General features: G+C 33.7%; 1 protein-coding gene and 1 long non-coding RNA gene across 5 annotated transcripts in view; both read right to left on the bottom strand.

The window, feature by feature from the left end:
- LOC134687591 (protein dopey-1-like) overlaps positions 1-22,681 on the bottom strand; it is a 64,156-nt gene that overhangs the window by 29,815 nt on the left and 11,660 nt on the right. For 2 of the 4 annotated variants that reach the window (XM_063548007.1, XM_063548005.1), the window contains exons 3-6: positions 6,793-7,145; positions 5,427-5,616; positions 4,170-4,991; positions 3,658-3,678 (exon numbers count right to left, since the gene is read on the bottom strand). In XM_063548007.1, coding sequence (XP_063404077.1) covers positions 3,658-3,678; positions 4,170-4,991; positions 5,427-5,616; positions 6,793-7,145 — 1,386 coding nt within the window. The remainder of the gene's footprint in view (positions 1-3,657; positions 3,679-4,169; positions 4,992-5,426; positions 5,617-6,792; positions 7,146-22,681) is intronic. The other 2 variants (XM_063548008.1, XM_063548006.1) reach the window with 1 other exon arrangement.
- LOC134687593 (uncharacterized) lies at positions 17,518-19,577 on the bottom strand. Its single transcript, XR_010101781.1, has 2 exons — positions 18,705-19,577; positions 17,518-18,017 (listed from the first exon to the last, which is right to left on the bottom strand). It is a non-coding gene; the product is annotated as an uncharacterized LOC134687593 (long non-coding RNA).

Genomic DNA, 22,681 nt, shown 5'->3' on the forward strand with positions numbered 1-22,681 from the left:
TAAATCATGACGTTGTTAAACAGCTGACATTCAATTTATTAATATTTTATCATGGGTGTGTACTCAAGGAGTTTGAGGAACATAATATTAGAATATATAATTTAAGGTAACAGAAAGGTAAAATATAAAAGAAAAGTGTTTAAAATATCTTCCCATATATATGTGTAACTGTAATAACTATACCATTAATAAATGCTTAAATGACTGTGAAAAATAAATAACTGTTAGTAAGCAGGCTTACATACTCCAAGTCCCCATATAAAGGGAGAAAGCTTGTAGTGAACTAATTTTGGTCTTTTGTAGATAGTTGTCTCATTGGCAATCATACCACATCTTCTTTTTTATATGATAGCATATTTAAATTCAGAAATTATTGTGTTCATTTATTATTGCGATTTTGTCATTTTAGACCTAAATGCGTTATTAATTTTAACAATGTTGAGAAAAATCCTGTTTAATTCATATAAAATATTTCAAAATGTGAGTTTAAATTATAGCGATTACAACACTGTCGCATTTTTGGCAATAATAAAACCTAGCATTAATTTCTGAATTGACAGTACATGAGGATCTTCTAAGCCAAATTATGAATATCAAATATTACAGTAATTATAAGTAGTAGAGGTCAATAACAGTTATTTGTCAGACTGAGAACAAAAAAAATCTGAAAAGAATAAAGTAGTCTACGTTTTACCATTCCCAACAACAGTGTTTAGTTCCTACATGTAGTTTGAGTCAAGCATTGTAGAGCTAGTGCATTGCGTGAGAAACATTACCTTAAACATGACACGAAAAGTCTCAAAACTCTATAATAAATATTGGAAAATTTATCATAATCAAGGATACATGTCTTACTTTAAGCATTTCATACAAGTGAGAGGTTTAGCTAGCTAAAAAAACAGATTCAATCCACCATTTTCTACATTAGAAAATGCCTGTACAAAGTCAGGAATATGACATTTGTTATCCATTCGTTTGATGTGTTTGGACTTTTGATTTTTGCCTTTTGATTTTGGACTTTCCTTTTTGAATTTTCCTCAGAGTTCAGTATTTTTGTGTTTTTACATTTTTCTAACAACTGTATAAGATACAGGTAAATCTTTCCAATTATACTTACATAACTTATGTTATTGTACTGTGGATTCATTAAGATACCAATTTCAGTGGATTTTGTGGGTACGTGTGAACCACAAAGTTAAATGTTCAACGAATAACAAATTTTCTATAGGCTTGAATGCAAACTTCGAAAAAAAACACGAAATTAAATAACCATGAACATGTAAGTTTTCCTTTTTAAATTCACTAAAATTGGTAGCCACAAAAATAAATGAATCCACAGTATGTAAAATAAAATAACTTAAATCTGACAGTTAAAGTAAGATAACTCTGGAATGACACACCTAAAATTTTCAAAAATCAAAATGTAGTTTTCCAACATCAGCTTAAAGTATTTATCAAATTAGTTGTCTTAAAATTGTTCAAAGTGTTAAGATACTTCAAGAAAGGAGGTACAAATGTATCGTTTATAAAAAGTTTTACATGCATATAAACTATAACTGTACACTGTATCTGTCCTGTAAACATGGATGTCCAAAATGTAGCTCCATAAAATAATCACAATTGTTAGATGTTTTGTTTTAAAATAAAACAAAGCAAGTCTTTTCATGAATATTATATATTTTTTTAATTACAGTAATTCTACATGTAGGTTTAGTTCTTTTCATGCAATGGAAAGGCATAAATCATACAATTCAATAATTATAAGATGTGGTATGATTGCCAATGAGACAACTATCCACCAGAGTTCAAATGCCAAGGATGTAAGCAATGTAAGTCACCTTAATGGCCTTAAACAATGAGAAAATCCATACCCTATAGTCAGCCATAAAAGTACATTTCAAGCAATTTCTTTCATTGTAAATGATAGTGTTGGATAATCGGTTAAAATTACCAACCAATTATCTATTACAATCGGTTGACAGCAACCAACAGACTATTGGTTATAATCGCATTATAACAGGGTTCTCGCTAAGGCGAGTCCATGAGTCCTGGACTCATCAAAATCTGTCTGGACTCACCATTTTCAAAACCTGTGAGTCCACAGATACATCAATATTGAAATATTTTGTATAAACTGAACACAGTTAAACACAAATATCATCATTTTATAGCAAAAGTTTAAAAAGTAATCTAAATTTAATGTTCTTTCATTGCTCTGTTAGGCCATGGAAACTAAAATATTACATTATATTGCAACAAAATATATTCTTCTTGCTGTTGGACTCACCATGGCCAAAAATGACGAGTCCCTGGACTCGCCTTCAAAAATCCTTAGCGAGAACCCTGATTATAATACCTTGCCCATTTTTTTTTAATGAAATCATGCATTTAGTTTCATAGTACATGTCTAATGTGTATATTCCATATCATTGCAGAGTTTATATATTCATATTTGATCTTTTGTTTCCTATTCATATTCTGCCGTACATAATTATAATCCTGGTACCTTTGATAACTATTTATTTAGCAGTTAAAACAATGAATTAATGAGAATCAAGATTCAGATTGAACATATTTTATCTCATAATTACAACATTATTTACCAACAGTGACACTAACATTTCTAAATTTCAATGGTGTAACTCACAATAAAATGGCTGTATAAACATTTGAATGCATCTAATCAAGAAAAGATATATAAAGTGTTTAACTTTAAGAAATTTAAAAAAACAGAAAAAAATAAAACAATGCATTTGCATTGAAATATACATGATATATACAGTAAACAAAGGGGATTAAAGCCAATGTCTGTTCATTCGTGTAGAATTCTTCTTTTCACTTTTGTGATCATTATTTTTCTGTCAATTGTGTCATTTGTGCATCTGAACTTATAATTGCAAGAATGCAGAATTATTACGTAGTTGAACCGTATCTGATTTGTGATTCTTATATTTTTCAATGGCGAAAAAAATTTCAGAAAAATTTACAAAAATAAAAAATGTTTGGCAAGCAATTTGGAAAGAAATATGACGTTTTTGATGCTACAAATGGATAAAACATTAAAAAAAGGCAATTTGCAACACGTTCTAATGAAGCAAAGAAATTATTTTGTCGAAAATCAGAATGAATTTATGTACCCTCTCAAGTAACAAGTACCGGTATTGAAAGAAAATATTTCATACAAAGTTATTAATTTTAAATAACATTCCATCAATCTGCAAATATTTATAGTCAATGCTTTTGTCATGTTTATAAAGAAGGAAATTGGTTATGTCTTTAATTATAGGATGTTTGACATTATTATTGTCATCGACTGGTATTTTAGTTGTTATTTGATTGACTGCGCATATAAAATGCAAACCGCAAACGGACTGGAAGTTGATAAGCTAAAAGTCTGGAACCTATAACGACAATCGATTGAACAAAATCCCAATCCATTATCGACCCAACCAACTGATTTCGATCATCGAAACAACACTAGTTAATGAATGCCATGAATAAACCGAATTTTATAGGACTGATGTTCTTTAAGTTCATCATGTTCTGATATTCTGAGCAGTAGAATAGAAGCTTCTGTCATTCTGAGATAATGAGCTGTAGAAAAGATGTGAAATTTTGTTTTCCAAGAATTTCAATTTCCCAGACCATATTACTTACTCCGATAAACAACTGACAATTCTGGAACATATATTGTTAAATAAGCACTTTAGACACAAATTGTTAGTTTAGATACACTCATTAACAAATTCACAAATTCAGAAAGAAAAAACATAATTTTTGTAAGGGCTGTTTCAAAATTAAATGTCAAGAGAAGGCACCTTTTATTTGACCCCACCGTACATAAAGTATTTCAAATTAGACATTTCCTTTAAATGTTCTAGCAATTATTCACCACCCATCAATTTGTTTTTTTAAATGTGCCATCCTTGAGTGTGTCTGCCATTTTTTTTGTCATCATAAAGAACATTGAAAGGAACAGATCAAATTGGTTCCAACAGTATTAGGTCAACTATTAAAAAAAGAAAAGTAGTTTGGTCAAGTCCTGGTATAAACCTGATAAAACATATGGGATAAAACATCAGATTTGGATTATAAATGAAAGAAATAAAACTGGAATCTTATTATTCTTTCATGCAACATAGATATTACATAACAATAAAAGCTCTTACCAATGATATAACCTCTAGTAAGAACTCTACCAGTGTACAAAACTCCTGCAATGGAGGAATATCCATTTCTACTGTAGACATTGTCCTTTCAAGCTTCTTCCCAGAATGCCCTGCTAGACAGGAACTTTCAAACATTCTGGCTAAATAGTCCCATATAAAATAAGGCTCAAATGTACTAAATAATAGATTTGAAGTCTTTATCAATTCTGCTTTTGTCATGGATGCCTTCTCATATTCTGTTCTATTCCGTTTGTTAAGCATGTGACGATTTTCTGACGCTTTAACTTCTGCAGACTGCACGATATCTAACTGTTTACATTCTTTATAAAGGCATCTTAAAACAGATAAAAGTACATTTTCTAAAATAACAGGTCCAATTTCTGGTTTGTCTAACAAACTCATTAAAATACGGAATGGTTTAAAGATGGATATTTTACCCGTTAAGAAAGATGTGTCACTGTCAACATTTGCTAGTTTGCTTTTTAAAGCTTGAACCAAAAGATCTTTCGAGTACAAGTGAAAATAACTGACATCTGTTTCACTTGTAGTAGATATACTATCACTACGTTGTTGTTTCTTAGCTATTTCTGTTGCCATGACAACTTGTCCTGTACCAGAGTTACCTAGAAACCAAGTATAAAGTCTCCGATTTAAAGACATATCTCTACGAAGAAGAACATTGGTTACAGCTTTGACAATTTTAGACATGTCTGACTTTGTCAGCTGACTGTTGTGCATTGGGAAGGCAAGCAACAGGAAATCCAGCAATACTCTCTGAACCAAAACAACAGTATCTTGTACAGCACTGCATACAGCCTCAACCTAAATAATCATATAAAGAAAGGAATATTAATCATGTTAATAGAAAAGTTACAGATGTAAAGACATTTACATTGACATTCAAGCATATAATCAGCTTGTACCAAATGCATATTAGCACATGTATTCTTAAAATGATCTATTTCTTATACTGTGTCATTTTGGTCTTTTGTGGATAGTTGTCTCATTGGCAATCATACCACATCTTCTTTTTTATATTAAAGTATTGGAAAGGAGAGACTTTACAGATAAGTTTTATTTTATTGGGAAACAAACGAAACATTTCCAAAACGTCGCTTTGTTTCTAAGAGTGTTTGACATAAACACACTGGAGAATGATGATGTTAAAATAAAAGGCCCTCTTTAATGTATTGATTAAATAATGCAGTTTTACATGTATTTTTGTCTACTTTCCTAAAAATTAGCATAAAATATTACCAAAAGGTCAATATTTAGTCCCATCATGTACAGCTGATCTTCCATTGATTTCTTTTTGTTAAAATGTGAGACCAGGAATGTTATAGCTGGTAATCTGACACTGGGACAGGATCTTATACACTCCCATAAACAGGTGTAAAAGTACTCAGCATTAGCCTGTTCACATAGGTCTTCCAATAAACTGTTGGCCCTACAATATTAAAGTCATAAATGTAGAAATATTTCAGTTTACATTTATATGTTTGAGAAAACTTTCAATACTTTTTTTTATATTTTGATCAAATAGTGTATACATTTATTGTACAATATTAACTTATAGAAAATTAACATTCAAAATAGATGTAAACTGCATTATGTTACATTATATTGTTATTTTTTTACAAAACTAATATGTAAGTAAAATCCTTTTTTTTTTCAACTTGCATAACCCTATATTTTTCAATATTAGCTGAATATGTATTGTTTTTCTAAGATAAATCTGTAAGTAAAATACCTTCTTTTTTTCAACTAACAATTTGTATATATCCATGATTGGAGCTATAAGTTTTTCAATGAGCTATCATTATGATCATTGGGTTTAAGGTGGTACCTAACACTACAAGGATATAACTCTGTAAAGTCATCTAAACGTTTTAATTACGTTGTGTTGTTAAGGGAACATGAAGCTTCTCAGTCAGTCAGTGATCAAAATTGGTGTTGGTTAAACTGCTATATAACCAGTGTAATTTTTCTGATAAAATGGTTGGTTCAAAACTTTGAAATTTTTATATTTTTGTTAAAGGGTAAAAGTGAATACTTTGTCAAATTTTATGAAAATTAAACGAGCCAAATTAATTTTAGCGAAAGTGTTGGGTACCACCTTAAGAACCAAGTTTGAAGTAAAGACCTTTTTTGTCCTACTGGCTACTCATTTCCATAGATATAATGTACAATGTATGGTAACAACAGATAATTTCATTTTTTTTTAAACAATTGTGACTTCTTATTTCACATACCTGCAGTATATTATAAGTTATATGGTTCGCTACTGACCCCATACGGACCAGAGAGGGTTAGTAAAATCCATAGGGGGTGGGGGTGAGGCCGGAGGCCGAGTCCCCTATGAATTTTATTCACCCTCTATGGATTCGTAGGGGGTCAGTAGTTAACCGTATAACAAATTTATCGGACGCTGGCCTTTTCTGTGGCATTTTGTTGAAAAATAAACAATGAAACACAACAACATCAATAGATGACGTCGCCATTAACGCGTCATGAACCCCATACGGTCTCATAGGGGGTCACCATGTGACGGCGTTTAACCAATCACAACGTGATAATTCATCTGTGGTCCGATAATAGTATGTGTATAGAAGTTACTTCATACCTGTCATAATGCTCTGAACCCTCCTCTAAACCTGGTAATAAACCTAACAACATTCCATTTAAACCAGGTTTAATGTGTTTACCCAGGGCTACAAAATGTCTCTCATATATTGACAATAACACAGGTTTGACATTCATAGCTGCATGGCTGAGTAAAGGAAACAACCCAGCACTGTAAACAAACAGATCTTGGGCTAATCTCTGTGTTCCTATACATTTGAAGATGATGTCATATGTTTCTAATGCTTTCAGATGGACACCACTTGGTAAAGCTGGATGTAAACATTGTGCTAGACGTTTGCCTATTGTCACCCTCTTTGGTATCACTGGGTACTTCACATGAGCCAACAGAACCTGTAACAATGAAATATAGTTGAGATAAATTATTACAGTAAAACCTGGCTATAATTTATCTTGTGTTTGTTTACTGTCTGTTTTAATTTTATAATATTGTTTATCCTTAAAAGTTGTTGTTTAAATTGGACAAAATAAACATTAAGTGACTTTACCACCAGCAAGTACAATGAAAACCATGAATGTATCTTAAATTTAAGTGTCATTTCACTCATGTTATAAAAGTTAATTTAACTCTTAAATTAGTTCTATTTTCAAATGAAGAAGCTAAGGTCCTTTTCCCCCAGAATTGACACATGGTCTATATTTTGCAAGAATGCCTAAAACACAAAACACCCTGTTTTAAAATGCTCTCTAAGACACTTTGAGTTTGAGAAAGGTCAATCATACATTTGTTCATATTGCGTTTATATTATGTAAAATACCCTTCAACTATATCAATGAGTCAAAAGTAATCTGTAAGTGTATAACATTAACAACATCTAGCGATGGGCTAATAGCTGCTTAGATATTTATTTACCAGTTTAAAAATGTTTACTGACCCACAACTGATGTGAATAGGAAAGCATATGAGAGTAGGATAATATAGGGCTATTGGTACTTTACGGAACGGAACGGAACGGAACGGAACAGAATTTCATTTAAGGTATCCAAAGGGGGCATTTATCAAAATTTCGAAAAATCTTTAAAACAAAACAAACTTTAAAATTTCTGTGTTTTACGGTTTTCCATATACAAATAACACAAATGTATACTTAATCTCATCTTCACAGGTGAAATGTGCAATAATGTATAACATCGGGAACTATTCTGTAAATGAATATGTCGGATTGTCCTGATAAATTATCATGAAATTAACGCATTTGCAAGTCATGCATTATGATATCTAGACTGACCTCACGTCTTCCTTTCCGACGATGATTAGAAACATTGGTTCTGATTTTAACTTTTTAAATTTATTATTCCGTTCCGTTCCGTTCCGTTCCGCAAAGTACCAATTGCTCTGAGGAATTGGTATTTAACGGAATCGAACGGAAACAGACATCTTTAATGTAATTAAAGCAGTATGATAAAAAAAAATTGTCTGACACCTCTTTTTGCATAAGTGGTATGTGTTTTAGATAGCATTTTCGACTTGATCAATAATAAAAAATTTAACACAAAGGCAGGTTACACAAAAAGTCTTTCTCCTTCCATCGGTAATTATATTTTAAAAAAGAGGCCTACAACAGCCCGTTCCGACGATGATTAGAGACAGTGATCAAGTTGAATCTGATTTAAACTTTTTAATTTATTATTCCGTTCCGTTCCGTTCCGCAAAGTACCAATTGCTCTGAGGAATTGGTATTTAACGGAATCGAACGGAACCAGACATTTATAATGTAATAAAAGCAGTATGATAAAAAAAATGTGTCTGACACCCCTTTTTGCAGAAGAAATAAGTGTTTTAGATAGCATTCCCGACCAGATAAATAATTAAGAATTTAACACAAAGGCCGGATAGACAAAAAGTCTTACTTCTTCCATTGGTAATTATATTTTTTAAAAGAGGCCTTCCACCTTTCGTTCCGACGAGGGTTAGAAACAGTGATCAAGTTGAATCTGATTTAAACTTTTTAATTTATTATTCCGTTCCGTTCCGTTCCGCAAAGTACCAATTGCTCTGAGGAATTGGTATTTAACGGAATCGAACGGAACCAGACATTTATAATGTAATAAAAGCAGTATGATAAAAAAAAATGTGTCTGACACCCCTTTTTGCAGAAGAAATAAGTGTTTTAGATAGCATTCCCGACCAGATAAATATTTAAGAATTTAAAACAAAGGCAGCTTAGACAAAAACAAAAAATCTTACTCCTTCCATTGGTAATTATATTTTTTAAAAGAGGCCTTCCACCTCTCGTTCCGACGAGGATTAGAAACAGTAATCAAGTTGAATCTGATTTAAACTTTTTAATTTATTTTTCCGTTCCGTTCCGTTCCGCAAAGTACCAATTGCTCTGAGGAATTGGTATTTAACGGAATCGAACGGAAACCGACATCTATAATGTAATAAAAGCAGTATGATAAAAACAAGTCAGACCCTTCTTTTTTGAATGAGTGGTAAGTGTTTTAGATAGCATTTCGACTTGATCAATATTTAAATAAACAGGTGCGCCATGAGCGCATGATACGCCCGTCGTCTTGTGAAAAAACATAAATCTTTTTTGAATAACACAGGGTTGTACAGGATGTCATGCTTAGTATATCCCGACTCCTTCCTTATTCCCGCTCAATAGGAAGATTCATCATTGTACAAGATGTATTTGGAAACCCGACGCAACATTAGCCTGTTAAGTTTTAAGCAATAGAGATACAGCGCAACATGTGAAAAAAAAAACCTTTTTTACAAAAAACTCAATAACTCGAAAATATAAAAATGAATCATCACCAAAAAGTATACAGATCTTTAGATTAATATAAAGAAGTGTGTAAAGTTTTAAGCAATAATCATAAATCGTTTTTGAGATATGGTGCGACATGTAACCCCCCCTTTTTTTTTTTTAACAAAATACTCAATAACTCAAAAATGAAATTTTGAATCATCACCAAAACGTATACAGATCTTAAGATTAATATAACAAAGACATGTGTAAAGTTTTAAGCAATAATCATAAATCGTTTTTGAGATATGGTGCGACATGTAAACCCCCCCTTTTTTTTTACAAAATACTCAATAACTCAAAAATGAAATTTTGAATCATCACCAAAACGTATACAGATCTTAAGATTAATATAACAAAGACATGTGTAAAGTTTTAAGTAATAATCATAAATCGTTTTTGAGATATGGTGCGACATGTGAAAAAAACACACCCCTGTTTTAGTTACAAAGTGCCGTAACTCAAAAAGTTGTAATCTTATTTTCACAAAAAACCCTCCCCCTTTTTTACAAAATACTCAATAACTCAAAAATTAAATTTTGAATCATCACCAAAAAGTATACAGATATTAAGATTAATATAACTAAGAAGTATTTAAAGTTTAAAGCCATAATCAAGAATCGTTTTTGAGATACGGTGCGACATGTGAAAAAAACACACCCCTGTTTTAGTTACAAAGTGCCGTAACTCAAAAAGTTGTAATCTTATTTTCACAAAAGAGTATACATATCATTTGACCATCATAAGAAACAACTATGTTAAGTTTCATGAAATTTGGATAAGTCGTTCTCAAGTTACGGTGCGACATGTTTACACCGGACAGACGGACAGACGGACACTGGACATTTGTATACCATAATACGTCCCGTCAAAATTGACGGACGTATAAAAAATAACACAAAGACAGGTTAGACAAAAGGTCTTTCTACTTCCATTGGTAATTATAAATTAAAAAAGGGGCCTTCCGAAGATGATTAGAAACAGTGATCAAAACTTGACAGACAAAAGATTGACGTGCGAGTTTAACACAATGTAATGTGATGCCTGAAACACTTCTCAAGCAACGTGGGTCCTATTTGGCACCACGAATAGCAGAGATCTACAAAAAGCTTGGATGTGACAAAGAGACGTCTGCAGTACTCAAACTTTATTTATAGAACGAACAACATAAAAACAAGTACACAATCCCGAACCTAATAACCGTTACACTATCCCCCCTTTTCTTTATAAACAGACAGTTCTCAATAAGAATATCTCTTATTTTTTTGCACAAATGTTTTTGTCAATCTTTGAAACGTAAGGGTTGGTTTATTTTGCGTCCATATCGACTGATTTTAGGTGGGTGCTTTTCTTTTGTCATCTGATGATTCCCAGGTAAGTCTGGAGCCTGCGTCCTCGACTCACTGGAATCTGAACTGTCATTCATCTTGGGTGAAATCTTTGGATTTAAGGCATCATTGAGAGACCCTATCTTCTTGGTTACGTTTGCATGGGTCTTACTACCACTTGAGACTGGACTCAGTGTCCCCGAATCACGTGATATAATCTCCTTCTGTTCTGATTCATCATTTTGTTTGGTTGAATTCTTGCCCGAATCTAAACTTTGTATCGTCTGTTCTAATGAACATATGATATAGTCTTCAAATAGTGAATTCTCTTTCTTTGAACTATCAGATTTATCGTCGTTAGCCGCATCATAAGCATCTGAAATTTCGACAACAAATTCTTGCGATAGCTTAATATTCTTGTTCTCAAACCCACCTGAGTCTGGAGCCTGTGTCCTCGGCTCATGTGGCACATTTGAACCAATCGCACTTACCTCGTCCATGTCTGAAACATTATCTTTTTCAAGATTATCCTGTAGGCGAGTTTCCACTAAAACCGACCCAGTGTTGTTATTGTCTTGTAAGGAAGCTGGGTCTAATACATCAACAATACTTTCTTTTAGACTTTCAACTCCTCCATATACATCTGTCTCGTCCATGGGCTTTAAAGTATCTAAAGTGGGTTCCATTTCAGCCGTCACTCTTGATATTTGGCAATCATTTTCTGTTCGATACCGTCCTGGTATCAGCTCATTATTTATCAGCAGATCACCTTATTTGGCCATTATGATACCATCTACTTCTTTCAGTAAGTCTATTCCAATCAAAATATCATCTCTTATGGGGGCAATGCATACTTTCCAAATTATCTCCTTTTTACCCAGTTGAAGCTTTGCAACAATATTCATGTCAGCCTCCATTTCTTTCCCATTTTCTGCATTCAATAAGCAAGCTTTTATACCGGTAGTACCGCTCAAACCAATACAATTTGCAAAGAATCTTGAAAGTACCGTTACATCTGCTCCTGTATCAACAATAGCATCGACCTTATTGCCATTGACTTGAATTGGAATGAGTAAATCTTGTCCTCTGCCAATTTGATAATATATCTCCTTTCACAATCAGCACCAGTATCTTGTCTTCTCATAGGGCTGGGGGATCGTGATCTTTTTGGACAATCACGTTTGAAATGGCTTTTATCGCCACAAAAATAACATCCCGTTGACTGTGCTGTCAAGGTAGCTGGTTTTGAATCATGCAGCATGGCCCTTTCTAAAAGATCTCTTAGTGCTTTGATTTCATTCTGTAATGTTTGATTATCTGGTTTCCGAAATGAATTTACCAACTGCCTAACGCTGTCCATCCCTTCATATTGGTCAGTACTCTTTTCCTCTTCATCTTTCCACGTAACGCGTCTGGTCCTTTGTTTTGTATTATAATCAACATCCCTGCCCAACGTAGCATGATAATTGTGTTGTAGTTGTACAACAATATATAGTGCTGAAGATACAGTCTTAGGTTGGTGGTTTAAAGCTTCATATGCTATTTTGGCGTTCTTGTGGCCCTTCAAAAAGTGTTCCGCTGCAAGTTCCTCTTGTAACTCGATACTACTTGTTGGGTATGCTCTTGAGACTAATCGTCTTACTTCTTCAGCAAACTCTTCATTCTTTTCATTGTGTTGTCTTAAATCAGATAGTTTTTTTCGTGCAGTGGATGGGGGCTCTTTTCAGTTGAACCTGTTTTCCATGTGACGCGAATTGGATTCAAAAGTATCTCTTTCCTGTCGAGGAATTGCGGTCATAAATTTACTCGCCTGTCCTCGCAGGCATTCAATGTACCTATCTAACTTTTCCTCCTCTGTCCATTCGTTTCTCCTAGCTTCCCTGTTGAATGGGATAATAAACCCCTCATAATCATCCTTCCCGTCGAATGTTGGAAGGTTTTGGTGGGGAACGTCACTATTTGGTACTTTTTGTCTTGTCTGCTGTGTATTGTTACTACTGTGCATAGCTTCAATATCACTAGAAAACGAAGGTTGTATGTTTCTTATCAAATCTTGTCTATTATTTGTGTTCATAGAACTCGACCTAGACTCCCATCTTTCTATAGTGCTTAACAACGGTTTAAAAGGGGGGAGTGTTGTGGTATCCCTTGGTGTTGATGACAATGGTGTGTGTGAATTAGCATTTAGTCTGGGACTGTTCCCGCGACCAAACTGCAAACTCCCGTTCTGTCTGTCATCATCTATATTCTGTGTTGTTGTATCCCTTTGTGTTGATGACAATGGTGTGTGTGAATTTGCATTTGGTCTGGGACTGTTCCCGCGACCAAACTGCAAACTTCCGGTCTGTATGTCATCATCTGTATTCTGGGACGATGGCCTGGGACTGTTCCCTCGACCGAACTGCAAATATCCTATTGGTTGATTATCTAAACTAAATGAAGGTGGTCTGGGACTGTTCCCACGACCGAACTGTAAAACCGATTTCGGCTTGCTATCTTGACCGAACAGAGATTGTCTGTGACTGTTCTCTTGGCCAACCTGAAAACTGTCAACTGGTTTGTTTTCGCCTAACTTAGGGTCTAGGTGTTCATTATTTCCATCATATAATCCATACTTTGGACAAATAGAAGACCCAGAAAAATCGTCAACTGTGTAACCGGAAGTATTAGTTCCTGTGCTCTTAATGTCGGATTTCGATGTCTCCCGGTTCTGCAAAAACGTATTGTTCAATTCTTCTATACTTCTACTTTGTTGGTAGAGTAGCTGCATTGTATTGGCAGAAACCTCATCCTGTTTTCTAAACATATGTCATGGTGTCAGCCAAGGTTCCCATGTCGTTCCCCATTCTTTCTAACACGTTAAGCATTTTTATGCCCAACTGATCACCATTTGGCGGGGAATCTTCGCTGACTTTTCGATCAGAACCCGTCTCTACTACTGTATCGTCATTCATGTTTATTATTAAATTGCAATTTATAAAAGATTGTAATTTTCAATCCTGTGGATCGACGTGTACTGAAAATGATTCCCTATCTAACCAATACTCTTGGCATATGTCAAGTGGTAATCTTCTAAACCACTTTTGTGCCCATATTCTTTTAGGATGAAGCCCGTCTCTTAGCAGGTGAAAATTAATATTTTGTCTGTTGTGTGATGACGAGTGGAATAGACCTGAGATAGTTGTGTAGAACAGTTTCACTCATAAGTCCTTTATTTTCTAAATTCGATCTGTAATACTTAAAAAACACGTATTACATGAAACAGTCTAAAAATATGCAAATTATTATGATACAAAATGCAAATCTTGACTAAAATAAAATTAAAATTAAAAAATTAAAATGTTTTTGTATGTCCGGTAATTTGGTGACGAGGTCGGAGCCACCGGAATTATTTTTTTTCAAATGCAAATTTTCGTCAGATAAATTTTTTGTAAAATTAAAACAATTTTCAGTATTTAAAGTATAAAAATCATACGATCTCACCGGAATAATTATGTTTGGGTTGTGATTGACGGGGATCCGCTTCTGGATCGCCCAATCGTCGACTCACGTGGTTTTCCAAACTGGCAACTTTCCGATGAATTTCCAAACTTCTCAGTCGAATAAATTCACAATAGTCGACACTTCTGACACCAGTGTGATGCCTGAAACATTTCTCAAGCAACGTGGGTCCTATTTGGCACCACAAATAGCAGAGATCTACCAAAAGCTTGGCTGTGACAAAAAGACGTCTGCAGTACTCAAACTTTATTTATAGAACGAACAACATAAAAACAAGTACACAATCCCGAACCCAATAACCGTTACATTAATTAAATCAAAGCGCGAAAGCGCTGTAAAGGCAGTTAATTACAGGTTGTGTGTATTTCTAGTCCTGTTATATCATTATCTTCCATAGAACAGAGGTGGTTTGTAGAATTTATGATTTAGAGTTCTTTTGTACCTAGTTCACCTATATCTAGTCTACTGTTTACAGTATATTTTCTGTGCCTCCCATGAAATGCATTTTTAGCCATGGCCTTGTCAGTTTGCTTTAAATTTATGAGTTTGACTGTCCCTTTGGTGTCTTTCGTCCCTCTTCTTTAGACATATAAGAACTTTTCCTTTTCAATATAAATAGACTATTTTTAATTATTGATTGTATACACATATTCTATGACTCCCATAAAAAATAGTTCACAAAGATTTACTAGTCTCTGTACTGTGTGTATAGCAAGGACATCAAGTAACATAATGGTAAATGTACATAGTAACATGTCAACTTTTTTGATGACCATATCTGTCAACTGTCAGTATTTGCAGAGTAGTTCCCCCATCGAGCTTGAGGCTCCCAAATGGAAATTTTGTAAGAGCAATTTTGTCGACTATTTTAAAGAAAACAATTAATTCAACAAAGGCTATGAGCTTGTTAATGCACGAAGAAGCCAAAAACCACATTAGAATATATTTGAAGGGAATCCATGACAAATCGCCCCACTTTTTCACTAACTCGCCCCACTTTAAAAACAAGGGTGCACACACTGAAATGTCTTGCCTTCTTTACTAATCATTGATGTTATGTTGATAGTCCTAATAATTAAGCGTTATTACAACTGTCACATAATCTTGACATAAACCAAGAAAACTAAACATTGACCTCTGAACCATGAAAATGAGGTCAAGGTTAGATTAACCATGCCAGGTAGGCATGTACAGCTTACAATTCTTCCATACAACAAATAAAATTGACTTATTGCTTATAGTTTAAGAAAAACAGACCAAAACACAAGAGCTTAACACTGAGCAATGAACCGTAAAACATGAGATCAAGGTCAAATAAAACCTGTGCAACTGACATGTAGATCATGAAATATTTCCATACACCAAATATAGTTGACCTATTGCATATAGTATTAGATAAAAAGGCCAAAACTCAAAAACTTAACTTTGACCACTGAACCATGAAAATGAGGTCAAGGTCATATGACACCTGCCAGGTAGACCTGTACACCTTACAACCATTCCATACACAAAATATAGAAGACCTATTGCAAACAGTATAAGAAAAACAGACCAAAACACAAAACTTAACTATAACCACTAAACCATGAAAATGAGGTCAAGGTCAGATGACGCCTGCCAGTTGGACATGTACACCTTACAGTGCTTCCATACACCAAATATACTAGACCTATTGCTTATAGTATCTCAGATATGGACTTGACCACCAAAACTTAACCTTGTTCGCTGATCCATGAAATGAGGTTGAGGTCAAGTGAAAACTGTCTGACGGGCACGAGGACCTTGCAAGGTACGCACATACCAAATATAGTTATCCTATTACTTATAATAAGACTAAGAGAGAATTTAACATTACAAAAATTTTTACCTTTTTTTAAGTAGTAACTGAACCATGAAAATGAGGTCAAGGACATTGGACACGTGACTGACGGAATCTTCGTAACATGAGGCAACCATATACAAAGTATGAAGCATCCAGCTCTCCCACCTTCTAAAATATAAAGCTTTTAAGAACTGAGCTAACATTGCCGCCGCCGTATCACTATCCCTATGTCGAGCTTTCTGCGACAAAAGTCGCAGGCTCGACAAAAAAGACTGCCCCAACCTGGATTACCAAATCGCCCCACTTGTGTACTGTGTTAAATCCCGTTATTATTACTCCTGCCAACTGGTCCTACCTAATGGAAATGGGTGAAATCTAGATAAATATATATTATTAACCAGGATGAATTTAGTAATGCCAACTCGCCCCACTTATGGAAAAAGATGTTATTCCATTGAATATAAGTTAAATTCCTTATATTGCATTTTGATACATTTAACTGGTTTCTTTTCAATTGTTATGCAAATAACTAAGCTTCAAAACTTACAGTTATTCTTCAACAATCAGTTTTTTTATATATCATAATTTCAGTATATATCAATAATAGTAATTAAATTAATTTTCGGTTTGTTTGTATTCTGTGAAGATTAGTTTTCATTAAAGTGGTGCGAGTTTTTATTTTTAATTGTATATATATTAATCTAAATATTACCGTTTTTTTTAATAGTAGGGCGAGTTGGCAGGAGTAATATTAAACATGATTTAACCAATTTCACATGTACATGTGGGGCGATTTGATAAATCAGTTTGTGGCGGTTTTTTAAAAAGTGGGGCAATTAGCCAGTGGGGCAACTTGTCCTGCTTCCATTTGAAGGCCCCCTTGAAGGTTTTGTATGACTATATGGACCATCTTTCACGTAAAACCCCCATGTGCATTTTTAAAGTTGGCAGATATGTTTCTAACTCCAGGCAAAATCTACCAGTATGAATGAAAAAGAAGTTTTCAATTAAGGCCCTGTGGCCATAACAGTTGTCTCATTAGCATTTTAACCACTTCCCATATTTGCAATTAAAACAATAGAAGAAAATTATTCAACGCAAAAACAAAACTTACTTGTAAATATGAAATTCTCTTTACGGTACGAGTTTTTCTCATTGTTTGAGATTGTACAGTAGTACCTGTAACTGCTTATACCTATTTCTTACTCACTTTTGCTTGATAAACTCACTAAATATCATATACATTGTACCACATCTCCTTTTTTTTATAAGCATTCCAATAACATGAACAATTGTAATTCAATTCTATATACCAAAGCAAAATGAACTGCACCACTTTCATTGACTAGTATGCATCTTTTGGCAAAATACAAGTTCTTAAATGACACAATATATATTTATTGATAAAAAAATAAAATTTAGTATACAACTCTTTAACAGGTATAAAAAAAGCACAGCTTTGTCATAACTTGTGAAATCTGTGCTGAAAACATAGACATTGATGGTATTTGAGTAATTCCATATGTGAAGCTCAACATTAGCTCGTCAGTTGGTGGTGGACAGTTATAGTTCCTTTCTGCAGGCTAGGATGAATAACTTTTCAGGAAAACCAATTTCACAAATCAAAACTTTCCTCTAGATTTCTCCTACAATATTCATCCAGTTTAGTTCTTTTGTTTTAATTGGACACCGTACTGATTTTTAATTTTGCAAACCATTCAGTCTCTTGCTTGCAAATGGTGCATGAAAATAGGATGGGTATGGCAGTAGACAAGTCTCTTTAAAGTGGGTTTGTGCCCTGAAAAAAAGTTTTATAACTTAAGTTTTTTTGAAACTTGTGCAACACACATACCTAAATAACTATAACATGGAAGAGAGCATCATTCATGTCAATGTTTTGTTCCTGTTTACATTGTCATTGATATTTTTTCAGAAAGCCTGAGGCATAACTCATGAATTCCTGTCATTACATCCTAAATTAACATAATTACTGCTAGAATAATAATCAGTATGATATACGTACACTATCATTGTACAGCCCAAGTCTTCAGTCTATATAATTGTTGCATTCATTTACTCCTGTGTTCAGTCGTTCAAAAATATTTAAACATCAACCTGTCAGAGACTACTATAACACATGTGTTATAGTAATCTCAGCATCAACAAATGAACTTTAATAAGGACATGAAAACACTAGAAAAGATACGTACATACAAACGTGTTTAAGTGTATTTGAAAGAGAAATATATCTGGTTAAACGATGTATAAAGGAGGAAAAATTGTAGATATTGCATTACGATGCTTTCTACCTAATAGCACGTGGATATGTTTACATATTTAGACTTGACCCAGTATGACCCGTACCTTGTAGCTCACCGCCGTCGTTTAAACACTTGAATACAGTCGTGTACGACAATAAAAAGCTTAAGCCTGTACTATTTGTGTGAAGTAAATGTGTTTGTTCTGTACATTTAAATTGTTTTACCTGATAGCAAGGACGTATATCTCCGTTTCCTTCTCAATTAACTTTGTCAAATTCTTCGAGCTTCTTCAAAACATACGTATTACTGCGCCCGGGCCCGGAAGTGAGAAAAATATGAGAAATCCTCGTAAAATAATGCTATTTTCAATTTTGTGGAATCCATTTTGTTATATTTATTATACAAAGATAAAAAAAGTTACGATTTATTATGAATTGCATATCAATATACGGAACGTTTATGGACTATTTTTTTAGCTGTAAATTGGTCATTTTGGCGGGAAATCATGTACACATACACACGTAGATTGACTGGTACCCGACCGTAATGTTACACATCACATATATCAAATAGCTAATACCCGGAACGTAGTACCGGGAACCAGGATAATACGTAGACAACATACATAACTAGAACCGAAATTGAAAACGCTTTACGGTTTCTCGTATATAAACCGAATTCCGCTTTGAATTATAGAAGATGCAAAATTAATCATGTTCAGTCGACTTTTCATTGTTATATCAACGTCTGAACTAATTAAAGAATATTTAGATGTCAGATAACACTCGAAATTGACCCGACCTCTTTCCACACGGAATACACATAATGATAGTTTGTAGTCAGGTTGACTGCTTATAATGCAAAATACACACTAATAACAAGTTCTGTAAAACGAACAATACACACTGATCGTTTCTTTAGTCCCCAATGTAAATGAAAGAAACAAAAACCATATTATACCATAAAAAGAAGAGGAGAAATTCGAAGATTTCCGGATCTATTTCTGGCCAAAAGACCCCCTGGATAGATTGCGTATGAAAAGATGAACATCATGACTTAAAAGTCAGGCCTTAAAGCACTGCCTTTAAAAATTGACACTGTCATAGTTTAAGTACACTTGTATTTCTACATCAAAAGCTTATGTCATTCGCACTGTATATTGTCAAAGTTGCGGACTTCTAATTTAATAAAAGGTTGATTTTGATATTTTCATTTGTAACCACTGTAATGACGCCGGGTATAATTGACGAGAGCTTTGTTTTTATTCAAGACATTTTTTTTCATTTTTTTTTTAACTTAAATACACATGCATGATATTCATTAGCACAATTTAAAACTTACATTCAAATGAATTCCAAGAGGATCAACATTACTTTAGACATACAAATGAAGCAACTCATTCCGAACTTTAATAATTAACGACAACATTTTTTTGCCCATTTCATCATTTTTTTTCCCGAAAATTTTAAAATATGATAAGGAATGGATGGATTTTGGGTAACCTGCATTTGTGTTAAATTATTTATTAATGATCAGGTCGAGAATGCTATAGAAAACAATTACCACTCATTCAAAAAAAGAAGTGTCAGCCTTTTTTTATCATACTGATTTTATTACATTTGTAGATGTCTGTTTCCGTTCGATTCCGTTAAATACCAATTCCTCAGACCAATTGGTACTTTGCGGAACGTGCAATGTGAAAAATGCCCGGCAGGCATGGCTTTTTATCAGGAATTTAATGTAAAAAAACTCATCAAAATCGGACTTGAAATAAAAAACAAATATATTTTTTCAGGCCCCCCCCCATTGGCCCCCTTTATCTCGGGTCCCATAAGAGCAATATAAATCCGTAGGCAGTCTACAAATAGAAAATTTATAAGGAATATAAAGAACAGGTTTTTATTACATTATAGATGTCTGTTTCCGTTCGATTCCGTTAAATACCAATTCCTCAGAGCAATTGGTACTTTGCGGAACGGAACGGAATAATAAATTAAAAAGTTTAAATCAGATTCAACTTGATCACTGTCTCTAATCATCGTCGGAACGGGCTGTTGAAGGCCTCTTTTTTAAAATATAATTACCGATGGAAGGAGAAAGACTTTTTGTGTAACCTGCCTTTGTGTTAAATTTTTTATTATTGATCAAGTCGAAAATGCTATCTAAAACACATACCACTCATGCAAAAAGAGGTGTCAGACAATTTTTTTTATCATACTGCTTTTATTACATTATAGATGTCTGTTTCTGTTCGATTCCGTTAAATACCAATTCCTCAGAGCAATTGGTACTTTGCGGAACGGAACGGAACGGAATAATAAATTAAAAAGTTTAAATCAGATTCAACTTGATTACTGTTTCTAATCCTCGTCGGCACGAGAGGTGGAAGGCCTCTTTTAAAAAATATAATTACTAATGGAAGGAGTAAGATTTTTTGTTTTTGTCTAAGCTGCCTTTGTTTTAAATTCTTAATTATTTATCTGGTCGGGAATGCTATCTAAAACACTTATTTCTTCTGCAAAAAGGGGTGTCAGACACATTTTTTTTTATCATACTGCTTTTATTACATTATAAATGTCTGGTTCCGTTCGATTCCGTTAAATACCAATTCCTCAGAGCAATTGGTACTTTGCGGAACGGAACGGAACGGAATAATAAATTAAAAAGTTTAAATCAGATTCAACTTGATTACTGTTTCTAATCCTCGTCGGCACGAGAGGTGGAAGGCCTCCTTTAAAAAATATAATTACCAATGGAAGGAGCAAGACTTTTTGTCTAAGCTGCCTTTATTTTAAATTCTTAATTATTTATCTGGTCGTGAATGCTATCTAAACACTTATTTCTTCTGCAAAAAGGGGTGTCAGACACATTTTTTTTTATCATACTGCTTTTATTACATTATAAATGTATAGTTCCGTTCGATTCCGTTAAATACCAATTCCTCAGAGCAATTGGTACTTTGCGGAACGGAACGGAACGGAATAATAAATTAAAAAGTTTAAATCAGATTCAACTTGATTACTGTTTCTAATTCTCGTCGGCACGAGAGGTGGAAGGCCTCTTTTAAAAAATATAATTACCAATGGAAGGAGTAAGACTTTTTGTCTAAGCTGCCTTTGTTTTAAATTCTTAATTATTTATCTGGTCGGGAATGCTATCTAAAACACTTATTTCTTCTGCAAAAAGGGGTGTCAGACACATTTTTTTTTATCATACTGCTTTTATTACATTATAAATGTCTGGTTCCGTTCGATTCCGTTAAATACCAATTCCTCAGAGCAATTGGTACTTTGCGGAACGGAACGGAACGGAATAATAAATTAAAAAGTTTAAATCAGATTCAACTTGATTACTGTTTCTAATCCTCGTCGGCACGAGAGGTGGAAGGCCTCTTTTAAAAAATATAATTACCAATGGAAGGAGTAAGACTTTTTGTCTAAGCTGCCTTTGTTTTAAATTCTTAATTATTTATCTGGTCGGGAATGCTATCTAAAACACTTATTTCTTCTGCAAAAAGGGGTGTCAGACACATTTTTTTTTTTATCATACTGCTTTTATTACATTATAAATGTCTGGTTCCGTTCGATTCCGTTAAATACCAATTCCTCAGAGCAATTGGTACTTTGCGGAACGGAACGGAACGGAATAATAAATTAAAAAGTTTAAATCAGATTCAACTTGATTACTGTTTCTAATCCTCGTCGGCACGAGAGGTGGAAGGCCTCCTTTAAAAAATATAATTACCAATGGAAGGAGTAAGACTTTTTGTCTAAGCTGCCTTTATTTTTAAATTCTTAATTATTTATCTGGTCATGAATGCTATCTAAAACACTTATTTCTTCTGCAAAAAGGGGTGTCAGACACATTTTTTTTTATCATACTGCTTTTATTACATTATAAATGTATAGTTCCGTTCGATTCCGTTAAATACCAATTCCTCAGAGCAATTGGTACTTTGCGGAACGGAACGGAACGGAATAATAAATTAAAAAGTTTAAATCAGATTCAACTTGATTACTGTTTCTAATTCTCGTCGGCACGAGAGGTGGAAGGCCTCTTTTAAAAAATATAATTACCAATGGAAGGAGTAAGATTTTTTGTTTTTGTCTGATTTGCCTTTGTTTTAAATTCTTAATTATTTATCTGGTCGGGAATGCTATCTAAAACACTTATTTCTTCTGCAAAAAGGGGTGTCAGACAC

Source organism: Mytilus trossulus, chromosome 10, assembly GCF_036588685.1.
Source record: "Mytilus trossulus isolate FHL-02 chromosome 10, PNRI_Mtr1.1.1.hap1, whole genome shotgun sequence".
Lineage (NCBI taxonomy): Eukaryota > Metazoa > Mollusca > Bivalvia > Mytilida > Mytilidae > Mytilus > Mytilus trossulus.